General features: G+C 48.0%; 1 protein-coding gene across 4 annotated transcripts; it reads right to left on the reverse strand.

Annotated features, from left to right (window-relative positions):
- Positions 1-1,604: 1,604 nt before the first annotated feature.
- On the reverse strand, positions 1,605-18,349 carry ZNF16 (zinc finger protein 16). 4 transcript variants are annotated; one of them, XM_072775515.1, is made up of 3 exons: positions 18,227-18,349; positions 15,436-15,640; positions 1,605-7,489 (listed from the first exon to the last, which is right to left on the reverse strand). In XM_072775515.1, exons 2-3 carry the CDS (start codon positions 15,629-15,631, stop codon positions 5,643-5,645), a joined length of 2,043 nt encoding a protein of 680 aa, XP_072631616.1. In that variant the 5' UTR covers positions 15,632-15,640; positions 18,227-18,349; the 3' UTR covers positions 1,605-5,642. The 4 variants fall into 4 exon arrangements, 3 of the variants coding, with proteins under 3 accessions (XP_072631616.1, XP_072631617.1, XP_072631619.1); XM_072775516.1 differs by lacking the exon at positions 15,436-15,640 and having other exon boundaries at positions 18,227-18,339; XM_072775518.1 differs by lacking the exon at positions 18,227-18,349 and having other exon boundaries at positions 15,542-15,640.
- Positions 18,350-21,108: the final 2,759 nt, after the last annotated feature.

A 21,108-nucleotide genomic window follows, 5' to 3' on the forward strand; every position in this document is an offset into this window, starting at 1 on the left:
GTAGGGCTAGGGCTAGGGGTAGGGCTAGGCCAGGGCCTTTCACAAACTAAAGCATACTAGGCTGCTAGGTAGATGGTTAGAGGCTCAGAGCCTGTGAGAGCCTCCATTTCTCGAAGGGCCCAGTACATGGCCAGCAATTATATCTCTTGTAGCATATAGTAGAGGGCAAAGAAGATCGTTTCTTGGACCAGAAGCCTTTGGACAACTTATGGCCACCATGGGTGGTCCAGATACTTTGGGAGGTGCGAGAGGAGTTTGCTGAAGCCCAGTGCTGAAGGAATCTTGTTGGGGGATACTAATGGGAATGTGGTATTGCAATCAGGACGGATTCTTGAGGATTTTCTTGGAGAGGGCCTCAAGCAGAGTGGGCCATTTTCCAAATAACAGCATAAATGAGGTTAGGTAAAATTTGTAAATGAGGAACATGCTGCCTCTAGAACCTCGAAAAGATCTAAAGGCGTTGTGGGTGCTGACAAGCTTACTGGCTGTTTTTCAAGCTTCAAGGATGGAGCAGCCCTTGGCTTAACAACCATTTTCAGCAACTTAATAGCAGAGGCAGGGGCTTGTACATTGGGGGACAATGGCCCAGTCCCTTTCATGAGCTCCTGTGTGTCCTGAATATATGTGACACACAAATTAATATCAAATGAGTCTCCTTGGAGGAGGATGTCATCAATAATGTCACATCTCTGTTCCCAGAGGAAGGTGGATGCAGTTAGATCCCGTCTGCCACTACTGTATGTGACAGTGAGGTTGCTGAGGCACCGTATGGGCATCCAAGAAAAGGAAAATCATGTTCCTTTAGAGGTGAAGGCACACTGTGGCTGAAAGGTTGAAATAGGCGCTGAATAGGACTTGTTACCCAAATCTGTAAGCACAAATGACTTGGCAGTTGCTGATTGGATGGAGCCCGTAATTTCAACAACACTGGGTGTGGGGGCCTCACCAGATGGACCATAGCATCATGACTGCGGTGATCCACCGTGAAGCACCGTTCATTCTTTCCAGGTGTAAGAACAGGCCAAATTGGGCTAATTGGAAAAGCGGTGGTTCTATAAATAGGTCTTATATAATGGGTTTCAACCCTTGAATGCCCTGTTTGAATTTATATAGGGCTATATTGACTATATTAACTGTGTGTGTGCGCGCGCATGGGAACCCATACTGCCAAACCAATTTATAAGTAACAAAGACTTAATTAAATTAAAAAAAATATTTTATTTATTCATGAGACACAGAGAGAGAGAGAGAGAGGCAGAATCACAGAGGGAGAAGCAGCAGGCACCATGCAAGGAGCTTGATGCGGTACTCGATCCCAGGACTCCAGGATCACGCCCTGGGCCGAAGGCAGCTGCCAAACTGCTGAGCCATCCAGGGATCCCCGACTTCATTAAATTTTAATTTATTACTCACTGGGTAAGAGTGTCCACAGAATATTTAAGAGCAGTGTGTATTATGATTATGAGGAATGTAGACAATAATTTTGTTAAGATGAGGTATATCTATCTGTCCTCTATTTTATATTTAGTAACTTTTATGCTTTTTTAGGGGTCCCTGTTTAAATTCAGTGGTGTATCCCCGGGTATAGCCATAAATCAACACCCTTTATTTATTTTTAAAAGATTTTATTTATTCATGAGAGATGGGGGCGGGGGGGAGGGAGAGAGGCAGAGACACAGGCAGAGGGAGAAGCAGGCTCCATGAAGGCCAACACGGGACTCGATCCTGGGACTCCAGAATCGCACCCTGGGCCAAAGGCAGGTGCTAGACTGCTGAGCCACCCAGGGATCCCCTCAGCTGGCCAAATTGTGGGCCTGTTTTAGTTTGTTGCTTCACCTTCTATGCAGGGTTTCTTTCCTTTCTGTGGGGGGAGGGGTCACTGGATGTACTTCGGGGTGGTCCTCTCTGCTGCATTCGCGTTCACGGATTTCTTCCAGGGAACCTCCGGTCAGCATCATCAGGGGCAAGTGCCTGGCAATAGTTGCTTTACAGGCTTAATTTGGGTTTGAATCAATCTCTTGGCTGTGCTGGGGGTGTTCTTCTCTAGAACCCGGAGGCTCTGGATCTTTGTTGTGATGCCAGCAGTATTCAGGGGTCCTAGTGGAGCATCTGCTCTCTGGAGTGTGAGCCTCACTTGGCATGCCACCCAATTCCTCCTTGCAAATGTGCTCCTTCTGAGTGGCCACCCGATGGCCACAGGTCTCTCCCCTGGGCTAGAGTCCGTTGCAGCCTTGTTCTCAAGTACGCATAGGCCTGGGATCAGACACAACTTAGGGCCCCTTTAAGGAGGGCTCCCGTCCCGTACTGCTGTCCCTGAACAACAATTAATTATCGAGTGATTTAGGTCAGCTACTCCCTAACAAAGGCTCTGTCGGACTCAAGAGTGCAGCGCGTGTAGCATGGCTCAGTATGGGCTGGCTTGCGCTGGCCAGGATGGGGCCCTGAGCACCATGGAGCCCTGGGGCACCACAGTCCAGCTGTCCTGCCCACAGTGCAGTGCCAAACACGATTCTTACCATTACCTGCAGGATGGATGGGCACCCCCCACCCACCCAAAATTCGGTTCAGCGGTCAAGACTGACAATGCCACACATACCACAAGGGCATGAGGTCAGCAGGGCAGGGATCCTAGCGCAGGTCCAAAGTGGCTTGAGGGGCAACAGAAGGGCACTGGCCTGGGCGTTTGCTGTGGGTGGGGGTGAGGCTGCAGCACACACCTCACTCCTCCTGTCCTGTAGGGTTTCAATGACTTCAAATCTGCTGGCCCCAAGGAGGGGGCACCCAGGCTTCTTAGTGCTTGTTCCCCAAGAAACACTTCCAAGGACATCATTAAAGTCAAAAGAAACTGTAGTTGACAACCTGCTTTCCACATGTTCTCTTTGGAAACATAATCCAAAATCAAAATTCCTCAGGCTGCAGACAGCAATCCCCTAAGTTTGGTCAGATCTGTCCAGACACTGGGTAGGGACAAAGGCCCGGTGAAGCTTGACACTCCTTTGTCTAGACTGTGGCTTTCCACAGCTATGCCTCAGCCCCAGGGGGTGGGGGTGGGAGTCTCCCAATGATGTGGAGGACAGGGGAAGGGGCAAAAGGAGGGATGAACACAGAGGACATGCTGCAAGCCTCTTCTCCTCATAGCAATGACCTTGTTAAAATGTGAGTCATCAAAAGCCTCCAGCATCTCCCATTTCACCCAATGTAAAAGCCAAGCTCCTTATCATGACCATAAGGCCTTTTGTGATATGGCCCATTACCTCCCACCCCATCTGCTTCTCCCTCTGCTCACTCAACTCCTGGCCATACTGACCTGTGATGATTCTTGAACACTTGAGGTCTGCTTCTGCTCGGGGCCTCTGAACCGGTGTGATGAGAAAAGCCTGTTTTTTTTTCTAGTTACTGCCCAGGCATTTTACTATAGGACAACCCTACACACACCCAGAGTGTGGACATTGAGATTAGAATTTTTTAGGGGCAGCCCGGGTGGCTCAGCAGTTTAGTGCCACCTTCAGCCCAGGGTGTGATCCTGGAGTCCTGGGATGGACTCCCGTGTCGGGCTCCCTGCGTGGAGCCTGCTCCTCCCTCTGTGTCTCTGCCTCTCTCTCTCTATAATAAATAAATAAAATCCTAAAAAACAAAACAAAACTTGAGTTTAGTTAGTGATCTCTACCCTAAGCAACTCCTGAATAATAGGTGCTTGCTACCCTATTCCCTTCTCATTCATGACCTGGGATGGTGGACCACCGTTCCCCTGGGTCATTGGGCCCCTTGCTTCTGGGATCTGTGTGCAGTAATCTTGTGACTTTAATTCCTTTGTGTGAGTGTATTCAAACTGTGCCTTCAATCAAAAAGACCCCAGGGTTTTCACTTTCCCAAAACGGGAGCTTGGATGCTGAGGGAGCTATCTGGTGACCTATGTGGGTAGCTTGTACCTCCTCCTTCCACAGCTCTTAATGTGCACATTCCTAATTTACTACTCAGCTCTGCCTTCCTAACAAAACTGGCTATTCCTGGTGTCATCCCCCACTTCCCATCTTCACTGGTCAGTCTCTCATTTGCTTCAAGTTGTCAACTCAAAGGACATCTTGGGGAGGCCCCTGATAGCCTCATTTAAAAGACCCCTTCAAAACACCTGTACTTTATTTCTTGCTTTCTTTTGCTTAATAACAATCATAACCATTAGGCCATTTTCTCTACCCAATGGAATGTAAAATCCTCAGGACAGGCGTTTTTCTTTCTTGTTTCCTGCTGTGTCCCCAGCAAATGGCATGTAGTATGCATCAAACAAGTATTACTGGAGAAAAGGATGGACTCAGGCTGGACAAAGGGGAAAGTGAAGCCAGAGAGGGTTGCCTGACCGTAAGAAAGAAAAGGGAGGTCTACATGGGGCAGAAAGAGGAACAAATGAGCTGGAGGGTTAGCACAGCAATGCTATCAGCAAAACTGCAAATGTGGCAGTTTCTCATCTAGGGTGTTTCCTTGGGAAGGTGGGGCTGAAGCGGGGTGAGCAGTGATGGCTACTCTGATGGCCTCTCAGAGAAGGGGAGGCAGCCCAGTGTAACCCCAGCCTGACCTGTGCACCCTTGAGCCAACTGTCCCATACTTCCCTTCAAACCTCTCCTTCCTCATTTGTAATTGATGGCCTTGCTCCTACTTCCTTGAAAGAACAGAAGCCAAGCCCTTACCATCCTGCACACCCGACTACATCAGCTTAATGCCTTTCCTCCTGGAAAAACACAGGAGGGGCCTCTCCGTCCACTTACCCTAGGACACCCCCCAGATGAGACCTGCTGGCTGGCATCTAGGGGCCTTTCTAGTGGCAGATGTGTTGTTTCTGGGCCAACCCCCACAGCTCATGGAGAAAGGCACACTCTGGGAAACTGAGGGGTCAGTCCCCACCTACTACGGATGCTCACAGGTGCTCTATAAATGGTGATGAACGGGCCTGGGAGGTTGTGAGAACAGGAGGGGTATGCAGAGGGCAGGGCTCTGTGGGGCCAAGAACCAGGACCGTAAGGTGCAAAGCCAGAGGATGGGAAATAGCTGCATGTGTAATTGTGCAGCAGCCCTGAGTGGGACCATAAGGCATGACCTTAGACTCAGGTACAAAGGACAGGGGGCAGGAATCCTGCACCTAGTGGGTACATGGGAGGGACAAGAAAGAGTGAGGAACTGGTGGTAATGAGTACACACCATTTCTGGGGAAGGATGACTGCAATCAGACCTGAAAAACTCTCGACCTGATTTTTATGTAAGCAGAGTATCAATTATAACCATAGACACCAGAATTCACTCTTTATGAATAATTGCCAAAGAAAAGAGTTACTGTGGTTATTTCGAACCAAATGTCAGTTTACTTTTTTGGTTCTGTTTGATTATAGTAATAAACTCTATTCATGAATACGCAGCATCTATCATCTTTCCCCTCCTAACAATTGTGGGAGTCTGGTAACAAAATGTATAAGCAAAACAAACAAGAACCACGGGGTCATAGGAGGCAGGAGTGATGGTAGGGGAAGGAGGGTCTGGGCTTTGTGGACAGTGGGATGTGAGGGGGAGAGGGTAGCAAGAATCTAGCTTCAAGTCTGGAAGGTGAATGAAGCCAGGACATGGCCAGAGGAGTCAGAATGGAGCTGTATTCCATTTCACTCCCTGGTGTGGATCAGCTGGTGCTTGACCAACTTTGACCGCTGGCTGAAGGCTTTCCCACATGCAGAGCAGTCATAGGGCTTCACACCGGTGTGGATCCTCTGGTGCTGGATGAGGACTGAACGCTGACTGAAGGCCTTCCCGCACTCACTGCACTTATACGGCCTTTCACCAGTGTGGATTATCTGATGTTGAATAAGGTGTGAACTCTGGCTGAAGCCCTTACCACATTCTACACACGTGTACGGCTTTTCTCCAGTGTGAACTTTCTGGTGGTGAATGAGGTTTGAGCTTCGGTTGAAGGCTTTACCACACTGGCTACATTCATGGGGTTTCAATCCATTATGGATTCTCTGATGCTGAATGAGAGTTGAACTCTGGCTGAAGGTTTTTCCACATTCAGTACATTCGTAGGGTTTCTCTCCGGTGTGAACTCGCTGGTGAAGGATAAGGTTGGAGCTCCGACCAAATGTTTTTCCACATTCGCGACACTCATATGGCTTGTCACCTGTGTGCACACCCTGATGCTGAATGAGGGCTGAGCTGTGGCTGAAGGCCTTCCCACAGATGCTACATTCATACGGCTTCTCTCCTGTGTGGATTATCTGGTGCTTTCTGAGCACTGAGCTGTAACTAAAGGCTTTTCCACACACATTACATACATGAGGCTTTTCTCCAGTGTGAATTCTCCGATGCTGAATGAGGCTTGAACTCTGACTGAAGGCCTTCCCGCAGTCACTGCACTTATAGGGTTTCTCTCCAGTGTGAACCCTATGATGCTTAATGAGGTTGGAGACCCGGCTGAATGGTTTGCCACACTCATTACACTCATAAGGTCTCTCCCCAGTGTGAACTCTCTGATGCTTCCTCAGATGTGAGCTCTGGCTGAATGCTTTCCCACACTCATTACACTGAAAAGGCTTCTCACCAGTGTGAGTCCTGTGGTGTTTAATGAGATTTGAGCTCCGCCTAAAGGCCTTCCCACATTCGTTGCACACATACGGCTTCTCTCCAGAATGAATTCTTTGATGTTGGATGAGGTTTGAGCTCCGCCTGAAGGCCTTCCCACATTCACTGCACTCATAGGGCTTCTCACTCATGTGAGACTTCTGGTGCTTCTTAAGGCTTGAGTTCTGGCTGAAGGCTTTTCCGCATTCACTGCACACATAAGGCTTCTCTCCGCTGTGATTAATCTGATGCCTAATGAGGTTTGAGTGCACACTGAAGGTTTTCCTGCATTCACTGCACTGATAGGGTTTTTCACTCACATGAGACCTCTGATGATTTTTAAGGAATGAGTTCTGGCTGAAGGATTTTCCACATTCATTGCATACAAAGGACTTCTGTCCAGTATGGATTATCTGATGCTGAATAAGATCAGGGTTTCCTCTGAAGGTTTTCCCACAATCATTACATATGAGTGGGCTTTCAGCTATGTGATGCTCCTCATGGCTACCTAAGTCCATACTGTGCTGGAAGCTGTGGCCACACATGTCATACAGATGTGGCCTCTCTTCTGTAGGAATTCCCTGAGATGCCGTTGGGTTTGGGCTCAGACTGAAGCTTCTTACAAAGTCATCACAGCCCAGCTCTTTCTCTAAGGGGCTCCTAAGGAGCACTGCCATTGGAGTGAAGCCCCCCTTCTGGTAGAGTGACTGCACTCGTCTCTTACTGTCAGGGGCTCCCCAATCCCTCTCTAGTACATCATCACAGAGTTCTCCAAGCTCAGGCACCTGGGAAAAATCACTGGTATAGTTTTCTGATATTTCTTCCTGGGATTCCAAATCCTCAGAAACTTCTTTCTTCTGAAGAAATTCCTTGCTCTTAGTCCTGGTGTCCCAATCTGAAACGACAAACAAAGTCACTTGGAAGGAAACAGGAAAATACAGATGACACATCTGGGAATGAGTGACCCACCAGGGGTGGTAGTCCCTAAACTCAAGAGGACCAGGGAGGGGCTGGGAGGGCTTCGAGGGGACGAGGCAGCAGAGCCCTAAACTACAAGACTGACACTTGGGATCCCTGGGTGGCACAGCGGTTTAGCGCCTGCCTTTGGCCCAGGGCGTGATCCTGGAGACCCAGGATCGAATCCCACGTCAGGCTCCCGGTGCATGGAGCCTGCTTCTCCCTCTGCCTATGTCTCTGCCTCTCTCTCTCACTGTGTGCCTATCATAAATAAATAAAAATTAAAAAACAAAACAAAACAAAACAAAAAAACAAGACTGACGCTTGCTTCCCTGACCCATGTCTCAGGAAATCACCACTCGTCTCCCTACTGGTTCAAACCAAAATCCCAGGTGCTTCTCAGCTGCACCTCCCCTCTCCCACTGCAGGTCATCAGCAAGTCCTGCCAGCTCTCCCTGGAGTGCCTCAAGTCCAAGTGCTCGCCACTCTCCCTGTACAACATTATACGCTTCATGCTGTATTGTTAATCACTGCGCCCTTTGGTCTTTCCCACTGTGTTTCTTGCGCCAGTAGTTTTCTTAGCACCAACTAATGGCATTCAGGCCTTGCCTCAGGAGTCACCAGTATGGAGAGGTGGGCTCTCTGCCGGCAGGTGCAGAGGGGCCTGTTCCCTTCAGAGAAGCAACAGATTCTGTCCTGTTCAACAGAGGAGGCTTCAGAGACTGCCCTGCCCTACCTAGGCAGCCCTTACCCCGCCCCCCCAACCCTGCAATTCTGGCTGCTGCTAGCTGGACAATCTTTGCCCTGGTACAATGATGAAGCCACTGTGTCCATCTTTCTGAAGGCAGAAATGTGCACAAGGTTCGTCATCAGTCAGAAGGGCTGTCACCTCCCCCTCTCTCTTCACACCCGAAGGAACAAGGAAAACATCACTCCCCTGGATCTCACTTGAATGCAGATCTTAAGTCTCTGTCTCATTCAAATGGAGACACCCAGACCACTCTGCTGCAATCTTTCCCTGCCTGGATGCTGAGAAGCTTACCTGACCTTGTACCTACCCCTCCTGTCCAGAGACATCCTAGCGACATCAGAGTATTTCACCTTTCGCCCAGGCCCTTCCTGAGCTCACCTGCACCCCTGCTCTTGTTCCCTGAGCACGATGGATACACTTACCTTAAGATCTACCCCACTTGGAACTCTCCCCAGATGGTCCTCATGCTCCTTCTTCTTTTTTTTTTTTTTTTTTTTAAGATTTACTGATTTTGGGGTAGGGGAAAAGGGAGGGGCAGGAGGAGAAAGAAACTTAAAGCGGACTCTGCGCTGAGCACAGAGATGTACACGAAACTTGATCTCAGGACCCTGAGATCATGACCTGAGCTGAAATCAAGAGTCGGACACTTAACCAACTGTGCCACCCAGACGCCCCTCCCTCCTTCACCTCTTCCTGGTTTCTGGCCAAACACACTTCACTGGAGAGACTTTCTCTGATCACCTCCCCTTCTTGCTGTCTCCTGTGCAGCCTGGCTGCTCCCTGACAGGGCTCCATGTCCTGAGAATGGCCACAGTCATTGGTGCAGAGTAAGTGGGTGGACATCCCTCCCCGTGATTCCTTGGACTCACTGTCCTCTAACCTGTCCCTCAGTCCACGCTAACATTGCCTCTCCCCTCCTGGGAGTTCTAGGACCTAACAAAACAGCACTGCGTCCTTGCCTGTTCTGGATACTTCTGTTCCCTCTGGAGCCACCAGAATGATGTCAATGCAGACCTGGCATGGCCTCACACTCAGCCTATCTGCCTGCCATGCCCACACATGTGGAAGCCCCTGCACACTTCTTGCCCTTTGAATGGAGTTTGTGTCAGACTCTCCTTGGAACTCAGCCATGTGCCTGGCACAACATATGGGGACTGTGCTTTACCCTCCTGCTGACTCTCAGGTAGGCCCATCATCACATGCTGCACATGGGCTGACCCTGTTCTTCTGTGAGCCTCAGAGCTCCCCAGGTCAGGAGCCCTGGCTCTGGGGTGTCTAGGAAATGTCCACATGATGCTGGGCTGTTAGGAGTAATGAGGGAAGAGTTCACTGAGGACTGCAGGGACAGACAGGAAGGCTGCTATGGGAAACAAGGGTATGGACAGGATGGCCCAAAGCACACTATGCCCCCCACTGCTCCCAGTGACTGACCCAGCGACCCTCTCACCCTCCTTTGGCTGCATATGGAGTAGGGACCAGAAGGCGATGCATGGGAGTTTCTATTTTTCTACACCCTGAAAACACTTGTTACATATTTAAGTATTACAACCACTTTAGTGGGTGTGAAGTGGTATTTTCATTGTGGTTTTGATTTGCTTTTCTCAAAAGACTACTGAAGCTAAGTAGTTTTTCATGTGATTGTTGGTCATTTGCCTATTTTCTTTTGAAAAGTGTTTCCTCAAGTCCTTTGCTATCTTAAAATTGGGTTGCCTTTTATTGTGGAGTTCTTTATATATCCTGGATACTAGACTGTTACCAGAAACACAATTTGCAAAGGTTTCCTTCCATTCAATAGGATGTCTTTTTACTTTCTTGATAAGGTCTCTTGATACTCAAAAGTTTTAATTGTGATAAAGTCCCACTTACCACCCATCTTTTTCTCTTATTGTTCATGCTTTCAGTGTCATATCTAAGAATCCATCGCCAAACCCAAGGTTATAAAAATTTACATCTAAGAGTTTTATGATTTCAGTTCTTTATTTAGGTTGTTGGGCCATTTTGAATTAATTTTTGGTGTGAAGTAGTGGCCCCAGTTTATTCTTTTGCACACGGATATCCACTTGTCCCAGCATCATCTGTTGAAGACTTATCTTTCTCACTGAACGGTCTTGAGATCCATGTTGCCAATCGATTTGTCACAGATGTCTGGGTTTATTTCTAGACTCTCAATTATCATCCAATGATCTGTATGTTTAGCTTTATGTCAGTACAAAACAAAAAATTTTTATTATTGACACTTTGTAGTAACTTTTGAAACTGGTATGAGTCCTCTTTGTTCTTCATTTTCAAGCTTGTTTTGACTGTTTAGTTGTAATTCTTTATGAATTTGAGGGCTAAGTTTTCAATTCCTGCAAAAAAAAGCTGTTGGAATTTTTTTAAAATGATTTTATTTATTTGTTCATGAGAGACACACAGAGCAAGGCAGAGACATAGGCAGAGGGAGAAGCAGGCTACATGCAGGGAGCCCGATGCAGGATTTGATCCCAGAACCTGGGATCACCACCTAAGCGAAAGGCAGATGCTCAACAACTGAGTCATTCAGGTGCCCCTGCTGCTGGAATTTTGATATGATTTGTATTGAATTTTTAGATTGCTCTGGATAGCACAGACATTTCTAACATTATTACGTCCAATCCATGGACTTGACATCTTTCCAATTGTTTAGGTACTTGCTAATTTCTTTTGTCATGGCTTTGTAATTCTCAGCAAACAAGCTTTCACTTCCTTGGTTAAATTTATTCATAGATACTTTTTTTCTTTTTTAAAGATTTTATTTACTTGAGAAAGGGAGGGAGAGAAAGGGATGAGGGAGGGGCAGAAGGAGAAGCAGACTCTTCACTGAGCAGGGAGCTTGATGTAGAGGTAGATCCCAGCACCCTGAGATCATGACCTAAGCTGAAGGCAGTTGCTTAATGGACTGAGCCACCCAGGTGCCACTATTTTTTTTCTTTTGATGCTATTTAAGTGAAGCTTCCTCAATTTCATTTTCAGATTAGTCATTGCCGGTACATAGAAACAACTGATTTTGTGTGTTGATTTGTACCCTGAAACTTGGCTGAAATTTATTAGTTCTTCTACTTTTTAATGGATTCTGATAGTCTACATATGGGATCATGTCCTTTTGAAACAGAGATAGTTTCTATCTTCCTTCTCCATCTGAACGTCTTTTCTTTTTCTTCGCTGATTGGTCTGGTTAGAACTTCCAGTACAATGTTGAATAGTAACGGTAAACAGGTATACCTTCCTGATCACTAGGATTTTCATCTTTCACTATTGTATATAATGCTAGCTGCGGGTTCTTCATGAATGCCCTTCATCATGTTAAGGAGGTTAGCTTATATTGAATTTTCTGAGTGGTTCTTTTTTTTTTTTTGAATTATCACAAAGGGTGTTTGATTTTGTCAAATACTTTTTCTGCATCAATTGAGATGATTATGGATGGTATTAATGAGATGATTATGGGTTTTTTCCTTCATTCTCTTAGTGTGACTGGTTTTGTTACGCTGAACCTTTGTGTTCTGGATTACATCCCACGTGTATTTTATTCTTTAGTCACTTTGGTAATTTTTGTTTTCAGGAATTTCATCTAAATTATTTGTCAATGCACAGCTGTTAACAGTCTTCTATTTATTTATTTGTTTATTTATTTATTTATTTATGACAGAGAGAGAGAGGCAGAGACACAGGCAGAGGGAGAAGCAGGCTCCATGCTGGGAGCCTGACGTGGGACTTGATCCCGGGACTCCAGGATTGTGCCCTGGGCCAAAGGCAGGCGCTAAACCACTAAGCCACCCAGGGATCCCCCAACAGTCTTCTCTTAAACTCCTGTTTACTTTTGTAAGATCAGTAATAATGTCCACTTCTGAGTTTTATTATTTATGTCTTCAAAGGTTTGTCGATTTTATATTTCCTAAAAAACAACTTTTGATTTTGATTCTCTAAAGTTCTACCTTCTATTTCATTTATCTCTCCTTTAATGTTTTTTTTTTAATTTTTTAAAATTTTTATTTATTTATCATAGTTACAGAGAGAGAGAGGCAGAGACACAGGCAGAGGGAGAAGCAGGCTCCATGCACCGGGAGCCCGATGTGGGATTCGATCCCGGGTCTCCGGGATCGCGCCCTGGGCCAAAGGCAGGTGCCAAACCGCTGCGCCACCCAGGGATCCCTCCTTTATTGTTTTTTATTCCCTTCCGTTTGCTTTGGGTTTAGTTTACTCTTTACGTAGTTCCTTAAGATGTAGTTAAGTTACTGATTTAAGATCTTTCTTTCTTTTTAATGTATCCATTTACTGCTATAGATTTCCCTTTCAGCACTGCCCTTACATACTGGAAGTTTTTGTTTGTTTTCATTTGTCTGCAGGTGTTTTCAAATTTCCCTTGTGATTTTTTCTTGACCCACAGGTTAACAGATTTTTATTTTTTTATTTTTAAATTTTTAAAAAGTTTTATTTATTTATTCATGATAGACAGAGAGAGAGATAGAGAGGCAGAGGGAGAAACAGGCTCCATGCCGGGAGCCCAATGTGGGACTCGATCCTGGGACTCCAGGATCGCGCCCCGGGCCAAAGGCAGGCACCAAACCACTGAGCTTTGTAATTTACCCAAAAGCATATTTTTAAATTTCTACACATTTGTGAATGTTTCACTTTTCAGGCTGTGGTTGGCTGAAGATAATATGTTACATGATTCCAACTGTTTTTATATTGAGATTTGTTTTGTGGCCTAACAGGTCTACGTTGGAGAATGTCCAGGTACACTTAAGAAGAATATGTACTCCTTTGGTGAAATTTATGTATATACATGTCTATTAGGTCTAATTGATTTATAGTATTGTTCAACTTCCCTACCTTTGTTTTTTTTTTTAAAGATTTTATTTATTCATGAGAGACACACAGAGAGAGGCAGAGACACAGAGACAGGGAGAAGAGGGCTCCCTGCAGACAGCCCGATTCAGTACTCGATCCTCAGATCCTGGGATCACACCCTGAGCTGACAACAGACACCCAACTGCTGAGCCACCCAGGTGTCCCTCCTTACAATGTTTTTGAACCCATGCTTTTCTGCCCTAAGTTTTGAGTTAGGCAAAACAGAAACAAGTGCTTTGCATCAACCCTTTATCCAATCCCCCACAGGTTAGGACAAACAAAATTATTTTTGAGTAAGGTCTTATCTGATCCCTTTGGAATGAGGGACCATGATCCCACACTGGTAACATAAGATGCTCATTTTAAGACTGCTACTGAGCCAGGGAGTGTTTGGGCACAAGCAAGTAAAAACACCACAAAGCTTTCCTACCATTTTTAAGTGGCCTTTTTTTCTTGATTTAGCATTCACCTGATTGCTGTAAACCTGTTTTCTAGATTTAGATTCCTGACAAAATTGGTGCTAGCAGTTTCTACTTTTTTTTTTTTTTTTAAGATTTTATTTATTTATTCATGAGAGACACACAGAAAGAGAGGCAGAGACACAGGCACAGGGAGAAGCAGGCTCCACGCAGGGAGCCCAACGTGGGATTCGATCCTGGGTCTCCAGGGTCACATCCTGGGCCAAAGGTGGCGTTAAACCACTGTGCCACCCAGGCTGCCCCCTTTTTGTTTGTTTTTAATGTTTATGTGGAGGACTTGGTATTTTGAGCTACGTACTCCAACATTCTGTTCCACAGTGGCTTTTTAAACAGGAGTTACCATCAACCTAGGTGTTGTTTTTGTTTTTCTTTTTAATGGAAGAGGGCCTGGCCTCCCCCACCATTCTCTGCCCAGCATACCCTTAACCCTTTGGTTCACATTCTGCCTCTGTCTGGGGTGGTCATCAGCAGGCCTGCCTCTCAGGGCCACTTCTTGGGACCTCATCATGTCTCTCATCCCCTAATACTCTCCTGCTCCAACATACCCAGGACTGCCTTGTACCATCTCTGCTGTTGAAGGAGGACATCAAGAGGATGTGACCACTGGTTGACTCATGAGCTGGATCCAGGTGACCGGGTTCCTCATCCTTTCCCTGTCCTTGAACATACATTCTGCTTGCCTTCCCTGCTCCTAGAAGCTGCCCCAAGGACACAGCCTTGAGACAATGATGTGGTGCTGACACCATCTAGACAGTATATGTAACTAAATCCAGTTAAGGCCACTCTATCAACTTTTAAGATTTTGTAGGTGGGTGCTAGGGTTCATTCATATTGCAGCCTTCCAAGACAAGCCTCTTAAATAAGTTCCCTTGCTTATTAAACTGTCACCTACAGGGATACCTGGGTAGCTCAGTGGTTAAGTGTCTGCCTTTGGCTCCAGTCATGATCATGGGGTTCTGGGATTGAGTCCTGCAGCAGGCTCCCTGTGGGGAGCCTGCCTCCCCCTCTGCCTGTGTCTCTCATGAATAAATAAATAAAATCTAAAAAAAAAAAAAAAAAAAAAAAAAAAAAAAAAAAACCCTGTCACCTACCAACTTGGGTGTCCTGCCTTGTTCTTCAGACTCTCCTTTCCCTTTGTATACAAAGGCCAGTTTAAGTTATACCTGTAAAGTTCGCAAGGTTTGTGAACCTACACTGCCATTAGCCCAACCTTCCCTGGCCACAGAGTCTGACCAGGGTCTTCTGTCCAGATATCCTGATTATAAACCATAGGTCATGTAGTTAAGAGGGGCCTCCAGTAAAATAGCAGATCCCAGTGAGGGAGGCTTACACTGAGTGACCATCCTAATCACTGCTGATAGGGCCACAAAAAAGGCAAGCTAGTTGGGGGCCTCAGGAAAGGACAGTCTAGTAGAATTCCAAAGTGGAGGGGAGTGGTTAGGTAGTGTGAATATAGCCAGGAGGGAGCAGGATCACAGCCTGAGTTAGGGCAGTACCCTGAGTGCAGGGGACCACCATCAGCCTGGTGGCTGGGCTGGGCAGGCCTCAGCCAGTGACCCATTACATCACAGCTCTCTATGTCCAGTGGGGAAACCCAGTGTCCTGCCCAGGCACCAGGACAGCCTGGAGCCAGGCTCAATTCCTCTCTACTCTCTAGCCTAGGCCCTCAAGTCCATGGGGTAGCCCATCCCTCATAATGATATGGATGTCTCTTGGGGGTAAGCACAGGGTGATGCAGACAAAGTCCCTCCAGAATAAGGGCACCAGTGGGAAACTTGCTCCCAGTACCTGGCTGCTGATGGTGAGGGGGGGTGGTTCCTGGCTCAGTGTAGCCACAGCAGTGGGGATCACGGAGTGTAGATCCAGCATGGGTCACAGCAGGAGCATCACTCACACAGGCCTGGGCTGCAGGGATCCAAGGGGATGGTCCAGGAACTGAGGGCTCCATTTCTGCCTCTTCAGACCGAGCTCTGAGGCTAGGCATGGCTGGGACCTGGAGACCAGCAAGGATGCAGGTGAGTGTACCGAGGGGCTAGCTCCAGGGAGCCATACCTCCACCTGGCAGGGGTCTCTTCTACCCCTATAGTCTGAGACCTGACGTAGACCTGGTGCTGGGTCTCAGGGAAGAGGTAAAATGGTGATCTCAGGGCAAGGTGAGCAGTGTCCCATGGGTATCCTGGAACGGCCCAGGCCTGCCATGATAGGAGAACAGCCCCAGAGCCTACACCCACCACGCTGGGTCTACCTCTCATTCCTGACACAATGCCCTGAAGGTGGACCATCAGATCCATTCACAGTAGAGCCGCAACATGGTCATCAGGTGTCTGAGTCGTGCCCTCCTGGCAGTATCTATAGTAGGTATCCCTGTCTCTATCCCCGACCTGCCTTCCCACTTTAACAGTGGTTTCCTCCCAGGCTCCTCTTTATCTCTTCGTGCTGGTTCACCAGGGCTTACTTTTAAACCTACACCGATTTCCTTAGTTAAGGAAGGAATCAACAACCTTATCCTGTGACGATTCCCAAACTTGGGCTCATCTCCAGCTCTAAATCTTCCTTCTGAGGAGATACAATTCTCCCACTGATACGATGAGTGCCCCTATGGACCAAGAGTATTTCCCCCACCTCTCCCTGCCCTGTGTCTGCAAATGCACCATGCCCTGCTCAATGGCCCACCTGTATTGTGGCAATGTCCCTTGGCCCCTTATCACGCTGCACCACTGACAGGTGACGATCACCTCTTTGTCTTTCAAGGGTGGGGAAGACAAGTAGGAAAGGCTGGAAGAAGCCCACAGTGGACGGTGCCTGCCTCCTGGGTAGTGTGTAGAAGCCCTGACAGTTGGTTTTGGCTTTCTGTAATCCAAGTGCCTGAATTAAGCTCTGATTGCTGAAGCATGCACTGCAAGCAGGCATCCATGTCAAAGATGGAATAAATGCCAGCCACTGGACTCCCTAAAGAGCCAGGCCACCTCCCCTGATTGAGCCTCCTTTGTTGATTCTGATTACTGGCCATTTGGTCCACTTGTTATTTTTCTTTTTCTGTACTTGAAATTCCCACTCTTATTTTATTTTATTAAGTACTTTTATTTGAGAGAGAGAGAGAGAGAGAGAGAGAGAGAGAGAGGGGGGCGGAGTGTGAGTGCGCACCAGTGGGGTAAACGGCAGAGGGAGAGAGAAGCAGACTCCCTGTTGAGCAGGGAGCCTGAGTCAGGACTCAATCCCAGGACCCTGAGGTCATGACCCGAGCTGAAGTCAGACACTTAACCAAATAAGCCACCCAGGTGCCACTCTACTCTGTTCTAAATTCACCAATAAAGAGTGAGCCCATGAAACCCTAGGTCTCCACCCTTGACCCCAATAAAAGCAGAAGCCCAGGCCACTGCACCTGTCTTTCTCATTACCGGAAACCTCCCTTGTGGCCCCAGGTGTGCTAATTTGCAGGCCCTCTAAGTAATAAACCTTTCTTTTTTGAAAACTTCCTAACGGTTGTCACTGAAGAGCATTCTGAAATCACAGTAAGAACCACAAGGGATGGTCCACTCAAATCCTTGGTTTTTGACAGGCTGAGACCAGGATAAAACAGGAGGGAGCAAGGAAGCAGTACCCTGCGGCAGGCAGGCATTTAAACAAGGCCCAGGGAAGCGGGTTTAGGCAATGCCTGGTTAGAAATTTGGAGAACATGAGGTAAAGGTGTGGACCGACCTCAAAAGCAGGGTCGTGGGGTACAGACGAGGCCGTAGCTGCTTGACGGTGGCACAGGGGCCACGTTTCTGTATCAGGACAAACAAACCGGTGCTCCCTGGAATGGTGCGGACAATCGTCAAAGCAAGGAGAACGCGGACTAAAGTGCCTGGCCGGTAGCAGCAGGACAGAGCAGGGGTTGCTTCCGCGGGCCGGGGGTCTTCACCACACAAATGAACATTTGCAATATTCACTCGCTTTATTTTAAAATTCTTGAAATCATCCTCACCGTCACTGAATGAGGGCACAGTCACGTGGCTCAAGATTCAAAGGCAAAGAAGGACTTCTGGAGAAACACTCCCAGCCAGCGGCTCAGCTCCCCTCCCCAGCGGCTGATGTGCCCTTCCCGAACGTTCTACACTCCTCTCACGTCTCGTTTTTCTCATTCAGTAAATGTGGGGCCACGTCCGGGACACAGACCGAACCTGCGGTAACCTGAACGCCTTGGACCTCCGTGTGCAGCTGCGAAGCCCTCCAACCCGGGCATACGGCACAGTCGGCGGCGGGGACCCCGCAGAGGGAGTTCCGGCGTGGCCCGTGTCATTACCGGAACCGTTGCCGACGCGGACGCAAGGTTCCCGCGCAAGCCCTGGGGCCTCGGGGACTGGGGCGGTCGGCCGGAAGGCGCGCGCCCCGCGGCCTCCGGGAGCCGGTTCCCCCGCCTGAGACTCCGCGCCATGGGCGGGCCGAGGGGCGAGGCCGGCGCCGCTCCGCCCGCACGGGGACCCCGCCGGCCCGACCGCCCCGCGACGAGGGCCCGCTGCGCCCCACCCCGGCCGCCACATGCCGCCCCCGCCCCCTGCCCCCGCCGCCCTGCCCAGGCCCCGGGGCCGGCACCCACCGCGGGGCGTCCGTGTCACGGCTTCCCGTCCGCGGGTCCTACCCGCCCGTGGGTCGCTCCGGTCGCCGCGCGCCGCCGTAGGACTGCCGGCTCGGCCCAGAGGCGGGGCCGGAAATCCCTCCCCCGACTTCCGGGCGGCGGCGGCGCTCTAGGCGGCGGAGGCCCGGAGACTCGGTGGCCCCGCCGGCGGCCGGCGCGAGCGCGGGCTCCCGGGCTTCCCCGAGGTCGGAGTGGCGGCCCGCGCGGTGCTCGCCGCCAGTGTGGAGCCGGGGCGGGGCCCTGAGCCGCCGGGCGGGCGGGACACGCGGAGTCCCTAAGGAGACGCCACGCTCCGTGCGGCTGCCCGGGGCACACTGAGCCCGAGGACTGCAGGCGCCGGCAGGTGCATTCGGCGGGAAGAAGGTCAAAATTAGAAATCTGTAATGAAAAGTTCGCAAAAAATTCTTAAATATTGGAATTTACGAACATTGCCTACATAATCTTTTTTTTTTCTTTTTCCTACGTAATCTTTTAATAAAAAGTGATAGTAGCTGGAAAAGGACAGACTGCTTATCAAGCAATGAAAAGCAAAAGACTTCATTCTCGCGCCTATGGAAGCCAGTGTGAAGTGGAAAATATACGAAATTCAAAATTTACGGAATATTTTTCAGAGAAAAAAATATCCATAAAACAAAGGAAAATTCCGGCTTTTTAATGCTTGTGGGCCCTGTAGGGGCTCTCAGGGAAGCTACACTTTAACATTTATCAGAGTCCAAGCGCGGGCTCAGTCTCTCCTGGGAACACGTTCTACATCCGGGAGTAACGGGCCAGCGGGGAGAGACCAGGAAAGCCGCTGCTTGACCAGCCTTTTCAAATCCCAGAGATACGGGCGCATGAGCAGACCACCCGGTTTGTCTTAAACATCAGCTAGAAGGTATTCAAAGGCGACACCAAGAAGTCTAAGTTCCCTGGTCAGTTTTGTATAAAAGTGCCCAGTGCCAGCTGATTCAGGTCCCTCGCACTCTAGAGAGCTTGATTTCTGTTCTCACCTTCACTTAATAAACTATCACTTCCCCCTTTTGTGTCTTAAAAAAATACATTCTTCCGCTCCCGGAGACAACTCTACAACCCTGTAACATTCGCTTCATTTATTAATAACCTAAAAGGGAGGAATCCAAACATAAAGAGAAGAGTAAAACAGAAACCTCCCTGGTTCCCTGAAGGTTAAGGTCATACAGTTCTACATCTACTAAAAGCTTAAAATAACCGCTGTAACTCTCTGAAAGGTCTTTTGTCTAATGCTTTGTAACTCATGTTAAAAAGAACGTATATAATCCTGTACCAAATGTTCCTCCTCCTCTCCCAGCACTCTCTGTTGTTGTTAAGTAGGCTCCGCACCCAATGTGGGGCAGAGCATTCTCTTCTTTTTTTTTTTTAATTTTTATTTATTTATGATAGTTACAGAGAGAGAGAGAGGCAGAGACACAGGCAGAGGGAGAAGCAGGCTCCATGCACCGGGAGCCCGACGTGGGACTCGATCCCGGGTCTCCAGGATCGCGCCCTGGGCCAAAGGCAGGCGCCAAACCGCTGCGCCACCCAGGGATCCCTCTTCTTTATAAATATTCTGTATTGGAGCAGCTATCCTAACCAGGGCTCAAAGAAAACTCTCTTTAAGAGATTCTAAAAGTTTGGTTAATATTGCATCAATAATATAAATATATCGCTCTAACTACTTTTTCATTGTTAAAGAAGACAAAAGGGTGTATCTTCAGATGTTAGAAAAAGAAAAATACATTTCTCTGCACCAGCAATAACCAACAAGATAATGTAAGAGAAAATGAAATATACTCCATGATAGCAGCACAAGCTATAAAATGCTGTGTAATTAATAAAGAGCGCTCAAAACCTCTGTGGAGAACACTTTGAAACTCTAGTAAAGGACAAAGAAGATAATCTTAGTAAATAGAAAGATATTTCTTGCTCTTGGATAGGGCAACTTAATATTTCAAAGATATAAATTTCCCTCCAATTTAACCTATAAATCTACTGCAACCTAGTCAAAGTTTTACTTGGTTAGGAGGAAACTCAAACTGTGTGTGGAAAAAGAAAAATCATAGAATAGCCAAATCAACCTAAGAAGGAAAGGGAAGGATGTGCTATTACTATTGACAGGAGAATTGACAGCAGGAGCGGGACAGCAGAGAGATCAGTGTCAGACTTTTGTGGAGGTAGAAAATTAATAGATGATAAATATGGCACGACAATCAATGGCAAAATAGTGGGTTCTTTAATAGAAGGTATTGGGAAAGTGAGCTCACTCAATGGAGAAAACCAGAACTAGATCTCTACTTAACACACAAAATGTCGTCTCTAAATGAGCTTAAGATCCGATACGGATAGAGATGAGGTTAGCAGGAAATAACACAGGAAATAGATTTGAGACGCTCTGCTGACTACCCATGAGAGAAAAGGCAAATTATATGTCAGTGAGACCCGGCTTCATGCTGCTGGCCTGGAGAAGTTAGAAGCCTGGATAACACATGCGTTAGCACTGGAGGTTCAAATATTTTTCTCTCATGTAAAATCCTCAGTTTGTATGACAGGTTCCTTAGGCAGCCATCAGGGGTCCAGGTGCCGCCTGCCCCCAGGGTGTTTTGCCGGCTGGCTCGAGGGAGAAGAGAACGGACACCAGGGATAATGACCTGCTTCTGCCATAGTCTTTGTATATGGTCACCTGCTGCCCCAGGATGCAGTCCCTGATCAGGAGGACAATCCAAAGTCAAAGTCCTGCGCAGTCCTGAATGCAGCTCAGTCGAGTCCCTCTGGACAAGGGGCAGCCTCTCCATCAGGTCCTATCAGTGAAGGACAGGTCGTGTGCCCACACCCCCCAACCTGGAGTGTGG

This window comes from Canis lupus, chromosome 14 (assembly GCF_048164855.1).
Source record: "Canis lupus baileyi chromosome 14, mCanLup2.hap1, whole genome shotgun sequence".
Classification (NCBI taxonomy): domain Eukaryota; kingdom Metazoa; phylum Chordata; class Mammalia; order Carnivora; family Canidae; genus Canis; species Canis lupus.